We start from the raw sequence: 19,033 nt of genomic DNA, 5'->3' as shown, positions 1-19,033 counted from the left end.
TTCATCATTGCTACATTATTATTACATGCACCGCACCACAGATGTGACCGGAGTGCTGATGCTTTTGGAAATTGCTCAGTGATACAAAGTGCAGGGAATGACTTCTGACACTAGGAATTCGTGACACAACTGTAACTTTACTGATCTGTTATGCTCTTTGAGGGTCTACACAGTTTGGCTGGCCAAGGGGATGCATGCAGGGGCATGATCACCTATGTGGAAACTGATCAGCACCATCTCTGACAGGAGACCTAATAACAGAATGGTAAATGCCAGGGGGCCCTTAAGCAAACTATCCAACCCTGGACTAGAAAAGGTTTGTTGCAGAATGTAGAACTTATCCTCACTGCATGGACTGGAAAATGGTGACTTCTCTCATACAGATTTGGGAAGTGCTGGAATCTTGTTCATAGCGTGTTCTGCTCACAGACATTTCAGGAACACTTGAGTAAGAATCTTGAGGAACAAAAACATCTGTTCGTTATGGGGGTAAAATCTTCTCCTTGCCTTAACCATTACAGACAATCAGATTGAGCTCAGAGGCAGCTTCAGAAACTTTTGCTCGATCTGCTTGTCTCTCCCTTTGTACAGGATATTTAGAAAACTCATAGGCTCAATAGTTGACTAAATGGTGTGACTAGCAGGAGCTGAGTGAGCAGACAGGTGCACTGACCACAGTTTAGGCCCAGACTAGTTTACATTTGTTAGGCTCCAGGTTAACAGGAGCTGGACTAGGATCTGTTATTATTGGTTGAGAGACATCATGTGACCAAAGCATCTTACTTCCATATATGTGACACTGGGAGTGTTGAAGACACAGTGAGAAATGTTAACTCTTGTACTGACAATATAGTTCCGTGTATGTTGTTAAGCAGTGTGACAAGTAAAATACTCAATGCTTAACCACTTGACAACTTTATACGTAAAGCAGCTGGGAAACCGATACTGGGACATTGCAATGGCAGCTGCCAGCTTAACCAGACTGTTCAGCATTATTTGTATCTTAAGGACAGGGGACCTAGAGAAGAAGCACCATTTGAATCTATGGTTAAATTGACCTTGTAACATGGGCCACCTACCTAAACATGAACATACTGTATGGTGCAGAAAGCACCAAGAATACACTCCTCTCCTAATAGTTATATAAAACACAAACAAGTTAAAAGAACAAGTCCTTTAATTTTGTGCAAACATGTAAAACAGCAATAACCTCAGATCCTCACACTGAATGACTGACAGTAACGTATCAAAACTGTAAAATATCAAAATGATCCCTAGTTTTATTAACATGACTCAGTTTGGATGCTTTTGCCAAGACACCGCTCGCCACCATTTTTAGGAGGGGGATTATTGCAGGATCTTGTCCTCTGACGTTTTCCAGATTGGCAGGCGGACCACAGAGACCAGCAGCTCCAGCCTCCTTTTGCCTCTATATCTGGAACAAATTATAGCAATTTTGCATTAGATCCATATAAATGCCAAACATAGCAATACATTCACTGATAGCAGGTATAAAAAGAATATATGAAATTGTATTATACTCCACCGCTGCACTCACTATTCTGCTGGTGGGGTCACTGTGTACATACATTACATTACATTACTGATCCTGAGTTACATCCTGTATTAAACTCCGGAGCTGCACTCACTATTCTGCTGGTAGGGTCACTGTGTACATACATTACATTACTTATCCTGTACTGATCCTGAGTTACATCCTGTATGTTACATCCTGTATTATACTCCAGAGCTGCACTCGTTATTCTGCAGGTGGGGGTCACTCTTTAAATCTGCAGATTGTACTTATGTTTTAGAAATTATCAAGTCATTCTGGGAAATAAAGCCACAGAAAAGGGTGATGTCACTCCATCAGTTTGACCTGGGTAAAAAGAGGATACCTACCTGGCCGTGATGTCTTCTCACATGATGGACCTTCATACCCTGAGGGGCAAATGCATTTGCAGACTTTGTTGTTTAATATGGGCACTCCATTGTTATTGCAGGGGCCACAGCGACAGGAGTTAAACTCACTCAGGAACTCATCATAGGCTCTCTTCAGGTTCCGCCTCTTGATCTCAATTCCAGACAAAGCTGTTAACTGCAGACCTTCATGTATCGGCTGAAGCTAAAGTGACAGATGTGATATGTTATTGTAGTGTCCCACTAGGGGTGGTTCTTCTATCTTTACACACCCAGGTAAAACTAGTTCTGTCAGGTGTCACAGTTAGTGCAGTTAGCTGCTGTGCCCTTCTCCAGCCACTAGGTGTCTCTCTTCCTGCCACAGGGCCCTCCATACGTTCGTTTTTTTTTTTCCTGGGCAGCGGAGTCTAGTTACAGCTAAGGAAGAGAAAAGACCTATATACATAACATTACATTACCTATTACTGATCCTGAGTTACATCCTGTATTATACCCCAGATCTGCACTCACTATTCTGCTGGTGGGGTCACTGTGTACATACATTACATTACTTATCCTGTACTGATCCGGAGTTACATCTTGTATTATACCCCAGAGCTGCACTCACTATTCTGCTGGTGGGGTCACTGTGTACATACATTACATTACTTATCCTGTACTGATCCTGAGTTACATCCTGTATTATACTCCAGAGCTGCACTCACTATTCTGCTGGTGAGGTCACTGTGTACATACATTATAATCACTGAGGGGTCCCTTATTCTTATTATTATTATTTCCCGACCATTCTCCTACCTCAAAATCAATGACACCCGGATTATACTTCAGAGATCTTCCCCAGAGGCGGTAGGTGCTGCCGCTCATGATATTGAGCAGCCCCCCGGCTGACCCTGTGTCCCCTCCTGTTACGTGAGTGAGAATGTCCTTTATTACACTCTCGCTTCCTTTTTTATCTAAAAAAAAAGAAAAACAGGTAACATTACCCGGATATCCTATGGATGGGAGCCATGCTCGGATTTTAGGAAATATAGTAAGTATAGCAGGTGTGTCGGCCCTGGTGCCATATGTGATGAGACCAGGGATACGGCACCTTTGTCCCTCCAGCTGTGGCAGAGCTACAATTCCCATCATGCCAGGACAACTAAAGCTTTGGCTGTCCAGGCATGATGGGCATTGTAGTCTTGCCACAGCTGGAGGGCTGAAGGTTCCCCATCGCTGCCATAGACTGGTACATGGCGCCCGCTCACTACATCGGGTCACATTTCCCATTACATAACATGAATTTACCTTCAAAACTGTTTTCAATCTTTTGGCAGATGTTTCTTTTTAGTCCCTGTGTAACCTCTACTTCTTTATCATCGGAGATAGTGGTTACTCCAATATTGTAGCCAAAGCAATCCCCAATCATGGAATACGAAATCTCTGGAAAATAACAAGAGAAGGCGATAACTATGCACACCCGTAGACATATAGAGCAGATGGTGCCCGGCGGGTTATACCAGCACATGACAGCGTATACAAGATAAAAGAAACATATCAAAGATTACACCACAAACTTTATCGGTCAGTATTTTACCTTGTTTTCTCATCACTTCTTTATCCAATACGAGAACATTGTCCAGGATGCCGCCCATGGTGCCCGAGGTCACTAAGTGCGTCCCATAATCAGAAATGAACCTGGCATAGAGGCCGTAGTTATAAGTATCCGGAAGCCCCATCAGCGCCATCTGCATATCCTCATCCAGAGCCAGGGAATTCCTCCGCATCCGAAAGCGCGCTGTCTGAACTTTAGTAACAAAGCGCATAAACTGCATATTCTGTGAGGAATCAAAATACAATAAAGGTGAGATAGATAGATAGATAGATAGATAGATAGATAGATAGATAGATAGGAGATAGATAGATAGATAGATAGATAGATAGATAGATAGATAGATAGGAGATAGATAGATAGATAGATAGATAGATAGATAGATAGGAGATAGATAGATAGATAGATAGATAGATAGATAGATAGGAGATAGATAGATAGATAGATAGATAGATAGATAGATAGATAGGAGATAGATAGATAGATAGATAGATAGATAGATAGTAGATAGATAGATAGGAGATAGATGATAGATAGATAGGAGATAGATAGATACATGAAGAAAACAAGACAAAAAAGCGGCTAGACTAACCAAAAGTAATGCACACTCAATATATCAAAATATCAAAAATAGTTTATTTATAACCAACAAACAACAGCAAAATTGTTAAAACCACTTAAAAAGGCCTAAAAGGCCAAGATGTCAATACACAGGTGCCCTTACAATATTTAGGGCAACAAGTAATGTGCCAGACGAGGAACAACCCTCACAATAAATGTCCTGCCAATAATGCACTAAACATAGAGAAAAACATGTGTTCAAAGAAATTATATATGTCAAATCATACCACAATAACCTAAATCATAATGTAGAAAGTAATAACCGCAATGGCAGGACCTCCCCTGGCACACAGCACCTACACCCCACGCGTTCCGTTATGCCACCATAACTTCCGCAGCGGGCGGATCCAGCGGGAGGACCGCCTGAAAAACTGGAATACAGCCATAGCCATAGGCTGTATCCCAGTTTTCCAGGCGTTCCTCCTGCTGTATGCGCCAGCTCCACGGAGCGGGCAGACAGCGGGAATCTGATGCTGAGCGTTCGGGTTCATATGAACCCGAACCTCAGCAGGTTCGGACGATCCCTAGTCCTAGCATAAGCCAGGCCCTGGCTTAACTACAGCAGGAACTTGGTTTGGTTTTGTCCTCTCTCACTAAAAACCTAACAAGAACTGAACTCACTTCCCCCACCAGTGTAATTTCTCCTACAGGGGACTTTGTGTACCTGCCTGTGAGTGGTGGGGATGGGTGTGTGCAAGAGAAAGGATAGAGAGGATAAGGACAGACAGAAAAAGCATCTAAGATAGGTCAGCATAAAGCACACAGCATAGAAAACTTAACCCATTACTTCCTTCAGCTGTGCAATAGTATACATATAAGAAACACTGACACCTAGTGGGGAAACTTAAAATACCTCATCCACCACTTGTTTAACCTGAGAACTTTAGGACAGGTGCAAAGAAGAAAACACCACTGGTGGGACACCACAGATAGATAGATAGATAGATAGATAGATAGATAGATAGATAGATAGATAGATAGACAGGAGATAGATAGATAGATAGATAGATAGATAGATAGATAGATAGATAGACAGGAGATAGATAGATAGGAGATAGATAGATAGATAGATAGATAGATAGATAGATAGATAGATAGTAAGATAGATAGATAGATAGATAGATAGATAGATAGATAGGAGATAGATAGATAGATAGATAGATAGGAGATAGATAGATAGATAGATAGATAGATAGATAGATAGGAGATAGATAGATAGATAGATAGATAGATAGATAGATAGATAGATAGACTTTCACACTGATTTACCTTTTCTGTATATGATGAGATGTTTCTCAGGAAATCAATCGTACTCTGATAGTTGGCCCCCAGCTGTAATCCGACCGAACTTTCTGGATCCTTTATACTGAAGGTGAATCCTCCGGCAGAGTACCTTTCCTCTCTTATGGCATTGAGGAGATCCGTGGAGTCCTCATACACCTCGAAGGACATCCCGGTGTCTGCTTTGGCCTAGAGAATAAGGTTGTAGATGAGAAAAAAAAATATCTGGAATCAATGTCAGAACAGACGTTCCTATTCACTGACATCAAGCAGAGATTCTGACAAGGAACTAAAAGGCGAAGTAATGAAACCAGCCATTTTTTTTTACCTATTTTAAGGTACATTAGCATAGATGTTGTGGTCTTCTCAGGGGACAGTCCTGGAATATGGGGAGTAGCGTTGAGCGGACCAGTCAAACTGTTTGGGCTCGGCAATGTTCTCTGAACCCGAACGCTTGCCATATGATTCCCTGTGGCTACAGAAGTTGGATGCCATCCTAGGGAGTCCTAGAAAATATGGACACAGCCATGACTGTATCCATGTTTTCCTGGACACATTAGGGCTGCATTCAACTCCTGCAGCCGCGGGGAATCAAACGGCAAGAGTTCGGGTTCAGAGAACATTGCCGAGCCCAAACAGTTTGACAGGTCCGCTCAGCACTAACTGGAAGGTATAAGCTAAGCCTGTCAGCCATGATGTCATACAGGTTACTGTCGCCGGCATCTCTGTACTTACAAGGAACTGATAGACATGGAAGTTGTACGGTTTTCTAAAGTATTTCTCATCGGTGGCGTAGTACAACTGCTCACACGTTGGATCGTATCTCAGTTCCCTCCATTCACCGTTATAGACATATTCACATTGACCTCCAAAGTATTTTTGATCCAGAACATTCTGAGCCTCCTCCCACGTCAGGACATTAAACCTATAGAAAGAGGCAGAAGAGACTGGTCAGAAAAAAAAAAGCAAAAATTTAAGTTCACCAATATAAATTCTTGGATTAGTTGTCTTCTATTGATTTGTTAAAAGTATCAATTGCTAGTTATATCAGTAGATGCACCATTGTAGGAACTTAGAGATTCTGCAGCTGCATCCCCCTCCTCCCATTCTCTGTAGTCTTTTACTCTACATGGATTTCTGAGTGGGGGGAGTTCCTGCAGCTGCATCCCCCTCCTCTTCTTCTCTGTAGTGTTTACTCTATATGGATTTTTTTTGGGGGGGGGGGGGGGGAGATCCTGCAGCTGCATCCCCCTCCTCCCCTTTTTTGTAAAGTTTTAGTCTAGATGGATTTTTGGGTGGGGGCTTATGCAGCTTATGGTGTGATGTCATAGTTGTTCTGTGTGCTCACAACCAATCAGATGTTTTTCCCGGCTGCATGCAATCTCACACACACAGAGGGAGAGACCTTGCAGCTGCATCCCCCTCCTCCCCTTCTGTGTAGTGTTTTACTCTAGATGGATTTTTGGGTGGGAGCTTATGCAGCTTATGGTGTGATGTGACAGTTGTGCTGTGTGCTCAGAACCAGCTGCATGCAATCTCACAAACACACACACACAGGGAGAGATCCTGCAGCTGCATCCCCCTCCTCCCCTTCTCTGTAGCATTTTACTCTACATTGATTTGTTGATGACTGAAGAAGTTGTTAAGACGTTATAAAGTATATATACAGTTATGGAAAAAAAAAACATTAAGCAGATAAAGACCATCTCACCCTCGGATCGCCTTCTCAGCTCCGGGTATTGGAAACAGCTTCCGGCAGAAGGTCTGGTCTTGCTGGGTTTCGCAGCCCTTTTCATCAGACTCATCCCTGCATTCTGCCTCACCATTACATACCAGCTGTCTCTTTATGCAGCGGCCTATGAATACATCCCAAAATATACACCAGTCAGTCCCAGTATATAGCTATGAGCATCACTATCACCATCTCCTCACAGAATTCTCATCTTCCTAGCACAGTCTCTTACCAGTTTCCTCACACTGAAAATCTGAGCCGCACTTATTGTCGGGGACACATTTCTCAGGGGATGTACAGATCATAGATTCCCACAGATTCCCATAGCAGATGCTTCCATCATATTTAGCCGGCTGAGCCAGAGCCCGGTACCTGTGCTGAGTAACAAAGGGGAAGGATTATGGCAGCTGTGACCCCCTCTATAAAGTCCAGATTGGGGGGGGGAGGGTCTGTCGACAGTTATCTAATATATTTGTATATCTTTACAGGGGGTTCCCATTTAAATACTTCTATGGAATGACAATCAGGACCACTTTGCCTTCAGGATCAGAAGGGTCTCTATGATCTAGAAAAACATAGCCTTATCTGAAACCAGCGCCTGTCTACAGGTTGTCTATTGTACTGCAGTTTATTTCACTTAATTGTAGTGGAGTTGCAATACCAGGCACTACCAAAAGTGGTGCTATTTTTGGCCAACCTCTTATACATTGAATTATCCCTACTTATTAACAAAGTTCAATAAAAGTAGAACTATACGCATCATGTAATACTGACATGTCTTCATCTCTAAGGGTCCTATTCCACGGGCCCAGCTGGGCCCGATCAACTATGTGAACGAGCGCTGATCAATCACAGCCCGACAATGGTTTAGCGAGGGCTGCAGGGACATTGTTACCGATGTCCTTGCAGCTCTTGTTTCATACATTACCTGTCCAGGTGCAGGTCTTCTCCCTCTCCCGGTCCCGCACCACAGCAGCTTCGGATCGGCTTGTCTGAACTGACAGACCGCTCAGCCAATCACTGGCTGCGGCGGTCGCAAGCCAGTGATTGGCTGAGTGGTCTGTCATCTCAGACAGGCCGCTCTGAAGCTGCTGCAGCGCGGGACCGGGAGAAGAAGAAGCACTGCGCCTGGACAGGTAATGTATGATGTTTGTGAAATTGTTGGTCGCCCGTCGCACCCGCTATCCCAAGTAGCGATGTGCGGGTGGCGACCAGCTGATTGTTCTCTTTATTCCACGGAGCGATAATCAGCCAAATCGGGCCAAATATCGCTCCGTGGAATAGGCCCCTTAGATTAAAAGATAATATGGATACATTATAAATACAATGTAGGAAGTGGTGGTAAAAAGTAAAAATGGAAGAGCTCAAGATCAAAAATGACTGCCAGTATATCTCTGTCATAGACTGTCATGTAACTTCCCAACCTCCTGTATGATAAATCCTCTTGGTTACCCAGAGGTACATGGTGTGTCTCTGTTTTCCTTACTTCCCATCAGCAGCACAATAGTGGGGAATTTCTATACATACTATAACAGGACCCCCTCACACACACACACACCCTACCCCCAATGCTGGTGGATGCTACAGACCGTCTCTGGTAAGTTGGAGGATCTTTTGTAAGTTCTGTACTGGAAATTTCTTCCTAGGAGATTCTTCTAACTACATCTCCATTGATAGTGCTGCTGATAGGATGTAAGGGAAGTTTATAGATTACAATGTCAATCTGCTTTCCCTTAGTCCTTTGAGCAGCACTCAACTCGCTCCATTATTTTTTTTTTGACAGTCTGAATTTATTAAATAACACAATGGGTGGGGTTTAAGGGGTCCTATTTGTCCTATCAGTCTACAGAATGGATAAATCACCACTACTCAAAGGACTAAAGGAAAACACATTTACATTCTAAATCCTACACTTCCCATAGAATCAGGGCTACCATATCATAGTGATGTTTGGTTTTTTGGGTTGTGGGTATGGACTAACCACATTGAGATTCTGACATATTTAAGGAAAAATAATTATGCAGATTGCACTATTTTTGCTGCTTAGAGTATTAAAAGCAGAACAGAACCCCCAAACTCTTCACAACAGAACCCCCAAACTCTGCACAACAGAACCCTAAAACTCTGCACAACAAAACCCCCAAACTCTGCACAACAAAACCCTCAAACTCTGCACATCAAAACCCCCAAACTCTGCACAACAAAACTCTCAAACTCTGCACAACAAAACCCCCAAACTCTGCACAAGAGAAAGTAGAAGTGACTGTTGTTCTTCTAGTTGATCTTTTTTTTTAATCACTTTATTTGTGGGATTTATTTCTGGATTTCTGAATCGTCTGGATATAAATCAGCGAGATCGTACAGTCATTTTTTTTTTCTTCTTCAATCTCAATTATTTCCATCTGACGTTAATTGGATCTGTAACAGGTTATGAAAACATTGATAATTACAATAACAGATGCACAGGATTCGCAGTTTGGAGCGATCTGCTCGCCGTGACTTAATCACCCGTCCCTTGTCGCAATTCTCTTCTATTTTTTAATTTCAGAAAATTAATATGTTTACTTAACACGAGTGCGAGAAGCAGAAGTTAATTAAAAATGTGAAGTGGGGAAAAAACGGAGAGAACTTTACTTAAAGGGGCCCCGTCACCCAGAGGTCAGCAGGGGCAATCTATCACTAATCGTTTCCATCAGAGCACAGGAGTAAGCACCACCCTCTGGACTCTTTAGAATTAGGACTCTTTCTGGTTTTGAGTTAACACTACAGATGTGGTATACTCCCGGTGATGTTGGTCAGAGGAACGTCCGGACAATTGCTAGGTGTTGTAGTGGGATACCACTTCGGTGGTGGATGGCCGAGATACAGCTGGTCCTTGGTAGGTTGTCATGTGACACCAGTGCCTGGTGGGCACACAGGTGTGATGGCACGCCTGCTTTTAAGTTACAAGGCCGGTTGTACCCTGCCAGGTTGCCACTGGGTCACTTGGGGTTATGTAATCACGGATGGCCAGAGTGGTATAGTGACCCTTCCGGATAGTAGGACAGGAATAATCACAGAGTCTTGAAATAAAGTTGAGTTGGTTTACCACTCGTAAATGTGCAGCAGGTAATACAGAAAGTCTCTGTTATACACTTGACAAAGTTCCAATAAACACTTGATAATAGAACGATCAGATCTGTAGGATAAGTGCAGCATAGGATATAGGCGTGTTGGTTGAGTTATGCAGAGTAATACAAGAGGTAGAGTAGCAGAGAGGAGGATGCCGTGAGAGTCTCAACCCATGTAGCAGTGTGCTCTGCCGGGATGTTGTAGGATAAGGTAGAATACTTGTAGAAGAAGAAGAACACTTGTGCCCATGTACTGACCTTCGACTTCAGTCTTTACACCACCTTATGCCCACTAGACTGGGCTGAACCTTCCTATTGGGTAACACAGGCCCCAGACCTTGTTATCTGGGATGAACGGAGTGCTGAGGGTTCCCTGCTGTAACTCGCTCTGCGAGATGGAGTTCATAGGCTACTGCAACTTTGCTACACCCGGATCAATTCCTGGCTCTGTGGCGGATACTGTCCTGCACTGTGACTTCTCCTTGTTTAGGTTGTTTGGGTTTAGGTTGTTTCTGGCTAGTCCTCTCTTACAAGAAGTTTAACAGTGCATAATGCTTCAGAGTGCTACTGGTAACGAAGTTGGTGTCAGTGTGTTGTCTTGCGTCCTTCCCATGCGGTGTACTGACTAAAACTGAACTACACTGTAGGTACAGGGACCTGGCAGAGAGCCAGGGCCAGAGGCGTAACTACCACTGTAGCAGCCATAGCGGCCTGCTATGGGGCCCACGGCATCTGGGGGCCCTGTTGCCTGCTCCTGTAATACACTGGGACCCCTGAGATGTCATAATTTGCAGCTCCAAATGGCCAAGTGTGTCTCCCGGGATTTGCAAATGTCCTTCTAGCTGCAAGCACTCCTGACTAGACTTGACAGCTTAGTGGTCAGTCAGGAAGGGCGGCTGAATCAAAAGTTTGCTATGGGGCCCAGCCATTTCTAGTTACGCCCCTGGCCAGGGCCCAAACAGGATCACTGTGGAGAGCTATCTGGCTTGTGTCCCCTCTCCACAACGTCCTATGCTCCTCCTCCACCCATGTGACTAACTTCCTCTCTAGCGTGTAAGGTGCGCTACAAGTGGGTAAAAGAGTGCAACAGGAAAAAAGAGAAGGGATGATAGGAGAGAAGAAAGCAGAAATCCTACTGGTCTACAGATTCTGGTGACACATAACAACAATAACTCTTTGCGATCCTTCAGCTGTGCAGCTTCCACATACACATACATAATACAGCGACATCTAGTGGCTAACTTTTAGTACTACTTTAATCATAAGGATGAAAGTACAGACTTTTGCGAAGGGTGTATGTAACTGTAACACCCCTAGTAGGACACCACACAGGGGTATGTTACCTGACCCATTGTGGCTCTTTTTCTTTTTCCTTTGGCCAGTAGGAAGTATTTTGCCCTTACATATGTGGGATTTGGACTAAAAATCGGCTGAAATTTTCAGTTTAATAGTTCTGTCAGCCATACTGTCAGCCAATGTCTCTGTCTCCCAGTCACTAAGAGAGTCCCTCTTTGCTCTATCACTTATTCATGTCCTTCTTTCCAAATAAACAGGACTATCACAAATAAACAGGACTGTCATCAACAATGTTATAGCTCTATGGGTACACCAATGTGATAGGAAGTAGCTAACTTCTTCTCCTTGAACATAATTGAAATCCATTATGGATGTAACTACATAGGAAGTATAAGCAATTTTTATCGGAATTATTACTAAAGGATGACAGTCTTACTTTGCTTCGCTCACAAGGAAAACATGGGGACCATTCGGACCACTGACCGAGCCGACAGTCAACAGGGTCTGGAGTGGAGTCGGAGCTCCTGGGAAATCTGAAAATAAGTCACATTGAGCAACATAGACAAAAATAATAATAATGTACACAATTCTAAAGTAAAAAAAGACTATAACAGAATAACAAAGAACAACCAGACTGCTGTAATGTAATATGATGTGCGTGAAGGCCTTAAGGGAAACTATCAGCAGGGAAACTATCAGCAGAATAATCTAACCTGCTGATATTTCCCTAATGCCCACAGGGCGCTGAGGATGAGGGCGCTTCTTACCTTCATCCTTGGCGCCGTTTCCGTGCTATCAGGAGTTTAATCCTTATGTGCTATCAGGAGTTTAATCCCAGTGCACCAAAATACACAGAATTACCATATGGATTAAGCTTCTAATATCATGGAAGCGGCGCAGAGGATGAAGGTAAGTAATGTACCTTCATCTTCGGCGCTCTGTGCCCTATAGGGACATATCAGCAGGTTAGATACTTTTATCCTGCTGATAGTTTCACTATAACCCTTGCTCCATTTGAGGTGATGAGTGGGGTCCCAGTAATGGGGCCCCTAAAAATGAAACACTTATCTCTTATTCTGTGGACATCCCCTATAACATATGCTGATATATACTAGGGGAAAATACCTGCATAATGTGGTCATATATACAAATAGGGGTCCTTATTTACATCCAGAGCAACATTCAAAATTCTGCTGGCATCCTGGTAGCTGTAGGCCAGGTGTGTAAAACAGGCAGCCTTCCAGCTGTTGTAAAACTACAATTCCCATCATGCCTGGACAGCCAAAGCTAAAGCTTTGGCTGTCCAGGAATGATGGGAATTGTAGTTTTGCTGCCACTTTAACACCTGTGCTGTATTTCTGTGCTGCCCCCAACATGATGCATTGTGGCAGATGTAATACTGCTAGTGACCCTATTGTTTTATATCCTCCTCCTCTATTATTTATCAATATCTTATCATGTGTTCCAGCATACAACAAATGTACACCTCCAGAGCAGAGAGAAGCTGACAGCCATCGATTCCAGACATGACCGAGCGAGGAGCTGTGACCGTCCATCACACGCATTGTCACTTTTAGAAACCCACTAAATCTTATCCTGGCTGGTTCTATAGCAAAAAAAAACTATTGCAAGAAAAATCACCTCTTTCTGGCGTTCACTTCATTCACAGGGAGACTATTGGGAAGACTTATGGAGCATCGAGGCTGAGATTACCTGATCTGTCACTATAGACCTCCCTGAACATTCGCATGGGAACACGCTGAGCGACACGACAAACACCTCGCAGTATTATGCTGGATCGCATCATGTCCTTTACTCCAATTACATCCAAAGCTGCATAAAAAGTTACACTAAATCCTAGCAGCTTCAACACCATTCAACTGCACCCCCTGGTGGTTACATGTCTGTACAGATCAGGATCTGCCCTGGAGGTGGTATATATACAGTGGCGGTCTTTGGCACCAAGCACCCCAAGCGATCGCTTGGGGCCCCCAACATCCAGGGGGGCCCCGCTCTTGTGCTCAAGACTGCTGGACAGGGCCGCTGCCCCGCTCGCTGCTGCCATCTGAACTGTAACTATGAGCACTCATAATGAGCGCTCATAGTTACATGCAGCAGCACTGCCAGGGTGGGAGACATTGGTTCCCTTCCTGTCAGTCACTCTTGTGGCCGCAGGAAGGGTTTTCCCTGCGGTCACAAGGGGCAGCTTTGTCCTTGAGGTGCCGGCGCTCCAGTGACATCACTGGAGCATCGGCGCCAGGACAAGGGGAGTGCGGCCTCTTGTGATCGCAGGGACCCAGTGAAGAGAAGAGGAGACGCCCGGACCCAGGTGAGTATAAGTGTTTGTTTGAGTGTTTTATACTATATGGGAGGGGGAGCACACAGGGGTCTGTTTAACTGGTGGAGCGCACATCGGGGGTCTATATAAATGGGGGGAGCACACAGGGGGGGCTATATAACAGGGGGAACACACAGGGGGGACTATAGACTACTGGGGCTTCACAGAGGGGTCTATATACTACTGGGGGCAGCACACAGGGGGCCTATATACTACTTGGGGCAGCCAAATGGGGTCTATATACAACTTGGAGAGCACACAGGAGGTCTATATCCAAGTGGGGGAGCACACAGGGGGGCTATATACTACTGAGGGAGCACACAGGGGTCTATATACTACTGGTGGGGCACACAGGGGGTCTATATACTACTGGGGGAACACACAGGGGGTCTATATACTACTTTTGAGGCACACAGGTGGTCTATATATAACTGTGGGAGCACACAGGGGTCTGTATACTACTGGGGCAGCACACAAGGGGTCTATATAATACTGGTGGGGCACACAGGGGGTCTATATACTACTTGGGGAACCACACAGGGGGTTTATATACTACTGGAGGAGCACATAGGGGTCTATCTCCAAGTGGGGGAGCACACAGGGGGGCTAAATACCCCTGAGGGAGAACACAGGGGTCCTATATACTAGTGGGGGAGCACACAGGGGGAATATACAACTGGGGGCAGCACACAAGGGGTCTATATACAACTGGGGCAGCACACAGGAGGTCTATATACTTCTGGGGGAGCACACGGGGGGCTATATATAACTGGGGGAACACACAGGGGTCTATATACTACTGGGGGAAGCAAACAAGGGGTATATACTACTGGGGGCAGGACACAAGGGGTATATACTATTGGGGCAGCACACAAGGAGTATATATTACTGGCGGTAGCGCACAAGGGGTATATACTACTGGGGGCAACACACAGCGGTCTATTGTTTTGGAACGCGTGTTGAGGGGGGGGGGGGCCCAGACATAACTTCGCTTGGGGCCCCAGAAATGCCAAGACCGCCCCTGTATATATATATATATATATATATATATATATATATATATATATATATACTGCTATTGGCGGTAAAAGACAAATGCAATGCATTATTGTTCTCAGTGATCTACTGTATGTACTTACAGGTAGTCCTGTCAATAGTAATTCTACTACGTATCTTACTCTTTATTATTATTGCTTATTTTGTTGCCGTTTTACATGTTGTGAAACATGGCACATACTCAGTTCAGGGACAACTATTGTTTACTGGTTACAACTTAGATAACTCAGGGATCAGGATATAAGTCTATGGATGGGGGAGGAGGGAAATGGGAAGGGGAGTGTCTGGGAACACACACATGATACAGAAAAAGACAACTTGCAAAGAAAAAACAAAAAACGACATATACAAAATCAAAGGGGTACTTTTAAATCATCTGGTGTCAGAAAGTGCCATAGATTTGTAAATTACTTCTATTAAAAAATTCCAAGTATTCCAGTACTTATTAGCTGCTGTATGTCCTGCATGAATGGTCCATTTATTCCAGGCTGACACAGTGCTCTCTGCTGCCACCTCTGTCCATGTCAGGAACTGTCCAGAGCAGCAGAAAATCCCCATAGAAAACCTATCCTGCTATGGACAGTTCCAGCCATGGACAGAGGTGGCAGCAGAGAGCACTGTGTCAGACTGGAAAGAATACACCACTTCCCGCAGGACATACAGCAGCTTATATGTACTGGAAAACATTCTGACATCAAGACCTTAAAGGTTTAAACATCCCAATGCCAGCTGTAAAGTGACAGATCCCCCTAACGTGGTGTCCTACCTCCCGGCCGATCCGATGTCCCTGCATTGCACTGTGACTATGATGCATAATGTGAACAGTCCCAGAAATTCTGCGCAGCTACAAAGCCTCATGGTCTCTGACTAGTCGGAGGCGACACTGCTCTCCGGACATTGGTCGACGCGCTGGAGATAACACCATAGATTTTCCAGCAATGTCTGTGGCGGTGAATCATTGACGACTGTCCCAATATTGGTCCCTGATAAACCGAAGGCAACAGAGTTACCAAATGTTTGGAAATCCCATTGTTGCTTGTAGTGGGGGCAAGAGATAACAGCGGACACGGGCAATGGTTTACATCAGGGAAGGGGGCCTTCGGCTGTTCAGGCATGATGGGAGTTGTAGTTTTGGTGCTCTCTTTAGTACATCATTTGCACAATCTACCATGCTTTGGATATTGCATCTATAGCAGATTGTATTCATACAGCAGTATAGAGAGCATCATATGGCGGCACATGACATAGGAGCTCTATGCTCCTGTGCACACAGGTCGCTCATACACAGGAAGCAAGTGGTTCTAAAATCCTGGTAGCCCTAAACTGAACAATTTGTGCAACCTTGTACAAAATCACAATATTAAATTGTCCCTTTAACAGATGTGTTATTAGTGGGGTTGCATAGGACTGCAGGTAATAGCTGCTGAATTATCTCATCTGTATATTAATCCAATAAGCCGCCATGCATAAACCTAACACTAAATTCTTCATAGCTCAGTCAGGACCATGATGCTTTGGGGCTGGAACCCCCATTCTCTCCCACAAAAAGAAATTGTTACATTGTTGCTTCTGAATTAGATGTTAAAAAATCCTGTTCAAACAGCGACATCTGCTGGTAGAAGTATGGTATAGCCACATAAAGAATACTATTGCATTGGGTATTTTCTCAAAGCCTTGTTTATGAGATTTAAAAAAAACACACACACACACACACACACACACACACACACACACACACACACACACACAATACTGCATGCATGCTATGATACTTTAATGCAAAAATTGTTTTAAAAAAAAACTCTCATTTGACCCTATAGGAATGCAATAGGTGCAATATTGCACTGGATTCTAAAGCATCTAGGTCTTTATTAGAGAGCATGCCCTCATCTCTTCTCATTATCTGTATTGTCCTGTAAGGGTATGTGCACACTACAAAATATGTGCAGAGACTTCAAGCGGATTCCGCCACGTGGCCTCCGCTTGAAGTTCAATTCCCTGTCCCATTGACTCAATGAAATTCACTGGAGAATTCTTCTGTCCGCCCAAAGAACTGACATGATGAGTCTACGGGACAGGCGGAACCCATACACATTACACAGTCACACTCTTAGCTCAAACAGCACAAATAAAAATAGCCAGTCAGTTCATAGAGTCTAAGGGTCCATTTCTGCTAAAGATTTGAAGCCAAAGCCAAAAACAGACTATAAACAGAGATCAGGTCATACAGGAAAGCCTGAAATTTCTCCTCTTTTCAAATGAATTCCTGGCTTTGGCTTCAAATCTTTGGCAGATAATCTTTCTGTGTAAACGCACCCTAATAGAGAATAGATTGGTGACAGCTCCCTCCACCCAATGAATACAGCAGATGCATATGCCTACATTTATGCATGGAGTATGTATTAAAGGGGTTATCCAGCGCTACAAAAACATGGCCACTTTTGCACCACTCCTGTCTCCAGTTTGGGTGGGGTTTGGAACTCAGTTCCATTGAAGTCAATGGAGCTTAAAGGGGTTATCCAGCGCTAGAAAAACATGGCCACTTTTCCCCCTACTGTTGTCTCCAGTTCAGGTGCGGTTTGCAATTAAGCTCCATTTACTTCAATGCAACTGAGTTTCAAAACCCCATCCAAACTGGAGAGAATAGTAGGGGGAAAGTGGCCATGTTTTTGTAGCGTCGGATAACCCCTTTAATTGCAAACCACACCTGAACTGGAGACAAGAGAGGGGGGAAAAGGGGCCATGTTTTTGTAGCGCTAGATAACCCCTTTAAGAGCTGGAATGGGCCTAGGGCTTTATGCACACCTTGCAGCTCTGTGTAATCACAGGAAAAATGCTGCAGTACCACTATAGTAATGCAATGTCACGGTACAACCAGGGGAGGACCCCTACAATCTGAAACTTTTGTTTTAGCCCTTTAACCCTTCAAGGACCAGGCCTAAAATGTCCTTGAGGACCGCGCCTATTTTCAGTTTTTGTGTTTTCGTTTTTTTTCTCCTCACCTTCTGAGAGCTATAACTCTTTTATTTTTCCAGCTACAGGGCCATATGAGGTCTTGTTTTTTTCAGGAACAGGTGTAATGCTGCCTTTCAATCTACCATAGAATTAATGACGGAACCCCCAAAATATCATACAGGGGAGGGAATTCCCTCCCACTGGGGGCGGGCGGGCCGGCCTCCAGTGCTTGAACACCGGGTGGTTCCGTTGCATAGAACGGCGCCGTGCACGGAAACCGGGCCTTGTCCAAAAAACGGACCGCAGCACCGGCTTCCCCGTGGCGGCGCCGTTCGATTAGTGGGTTTAGGTTAAAGAGGATGTACCAGGTGGTACATCCTCTTTAAACGCTGCGGTCGCGGTGCGATTCTTTGTGTTTAGGGGGTCAATGGCGGGCGGCCAGGCAATCACGTCAGCCCACTATTGAGGACCCAGCTTCTGAAAGCAGCCAGTTCTCACCCGCTATAAAGCGAGCTCAACTCCTGATCTCACTTCTGGCAGGGCATACTTTTACGCCTTCTTGCGCCAAGGCCCAGGCTGGTTGTTAAGGGGTTAAAAAAAATTAATAAAATCTTTCAAATCAACTGGTGCAAAAAATGATGCGTTTACACAGAGAGATTTATCTGACACATCTTTGAAGCCAAAACCAGGAACAGACTATAAACAGGGAACAGTTCATAAAGGAAAGACTGAGATTTCTCCTCTTTTCAAATCCATTCCTGGCTTTGGCTTCCAAAATCTGTCAGATAACTCTGCCTGTGTAAACGCACCAGTGCCAGAGATTTGTAGTTTACTTCTAATAAAAAAAAGGGGGAACTCCGGGTAGAGGTAAAAAGACAAAAAAGAAACTTCTGCAAAAGCATATAACAATACTTACCTATCTATCCCAGTTTTGAAACTACCATTTGTTTTGGGGGGTTTTGTTCTGTTTTGTGTTTCTGTATTTCCTGGTTGAGCAGATGTACTCAGTACTACAGGTTCCAGAATGCAATGCTTTCCCTCAGCTGTTCCATCACAGTCCCCCACCCTGCCCATTCCCCGCCCAAAGCTGTTGCAGAACATCTAGGCTGTGTTCACACATTGCAGTTTCATTG

General features: G+C 44.3%; 1 protein-coding gene across 1 annotated transcript; it reads right to left on the bottom strand.

Annotated features, from left to right (window-relative positions):
- Positions 1-1,159: 1,159 nt before the first annotated feature.
- C8A (complement C8 alpha chain) lies at positions 1,160-15,857 on the bottom strand. The gene is made up of 11 exons (XM_069981314.1): positions 15,712-15,857; positions 11,988-12,084; positions 7,378-7,522; positions 7,125-7,269; positions 6,149-6,338; positions 5,402-5,602; positions 3,497-3,737; positions 3,208-3,342; positions 2,716-2,873; positions 1,903-2,125; positions 1,160-1,435 (listed from the first exon to the last, which is right to left on the bottom strand). The coding sequence occupies exons 1-11, from the start codon at positions 15,801-15,803 to the stop codon at positions 1,284-1,286; spliced, it is 1,779 nt and encodes a 592-aa protein (XP_069837415.1). The 5' UTR covers positions 15,804-15,857; the 3' UTR covers positions 1,160-1,283.
- Between the last annotated feature and the right edge of the window lie 3,176 nt (positions 15,858-19,033).

The sequence above is a fragment of the Dendropsophus ebraccatus genome, chromosome 8, assembly GCF_027789765.1.
Source record: "Dendropsophus ebraccatus isolate aDenEbr1 chromosome 8, aDenEbr1.pat, whole genome shotgun sequence".
Classification (NCBI taxonomy): Eukaryota; Metazoa; Chordata; class Amphibia; order Anura; family Hylidae; genus Dendropsophus; species Dendropsophus ebraccatus.
This window is presented reverse-complemented; position numbering and strand designations above follow the sequence as displayed.

What these genes read in the sequence shown, in the direction of transcription:
- C8A (XM_069981314.1), bottom strand. Translation starts at nt 15,803, where the DNA reads ATGAGGCTTTGTAGCTGCGCAGAATTTCTGGGACTGTTCACATTATGC. An exon ending in TTTTCAGTGTGAGGAAACTG is followed by an intron (nt 7,270 to 7,377) that starts GTAAGAGACTGT and finishes ATGTATTCATAG; the next exon opens with GCCGCTGCATAAAGAGACAG. An exon ending in CGGGTGTCATTGATTTTGAG is followed by an intron (nt 2,126 to 2,715) that starts GTAGGAGAATGG and finishes CTGTCACTTTAG; the next exon opens with CTTCAGCCGATACATGAAGG.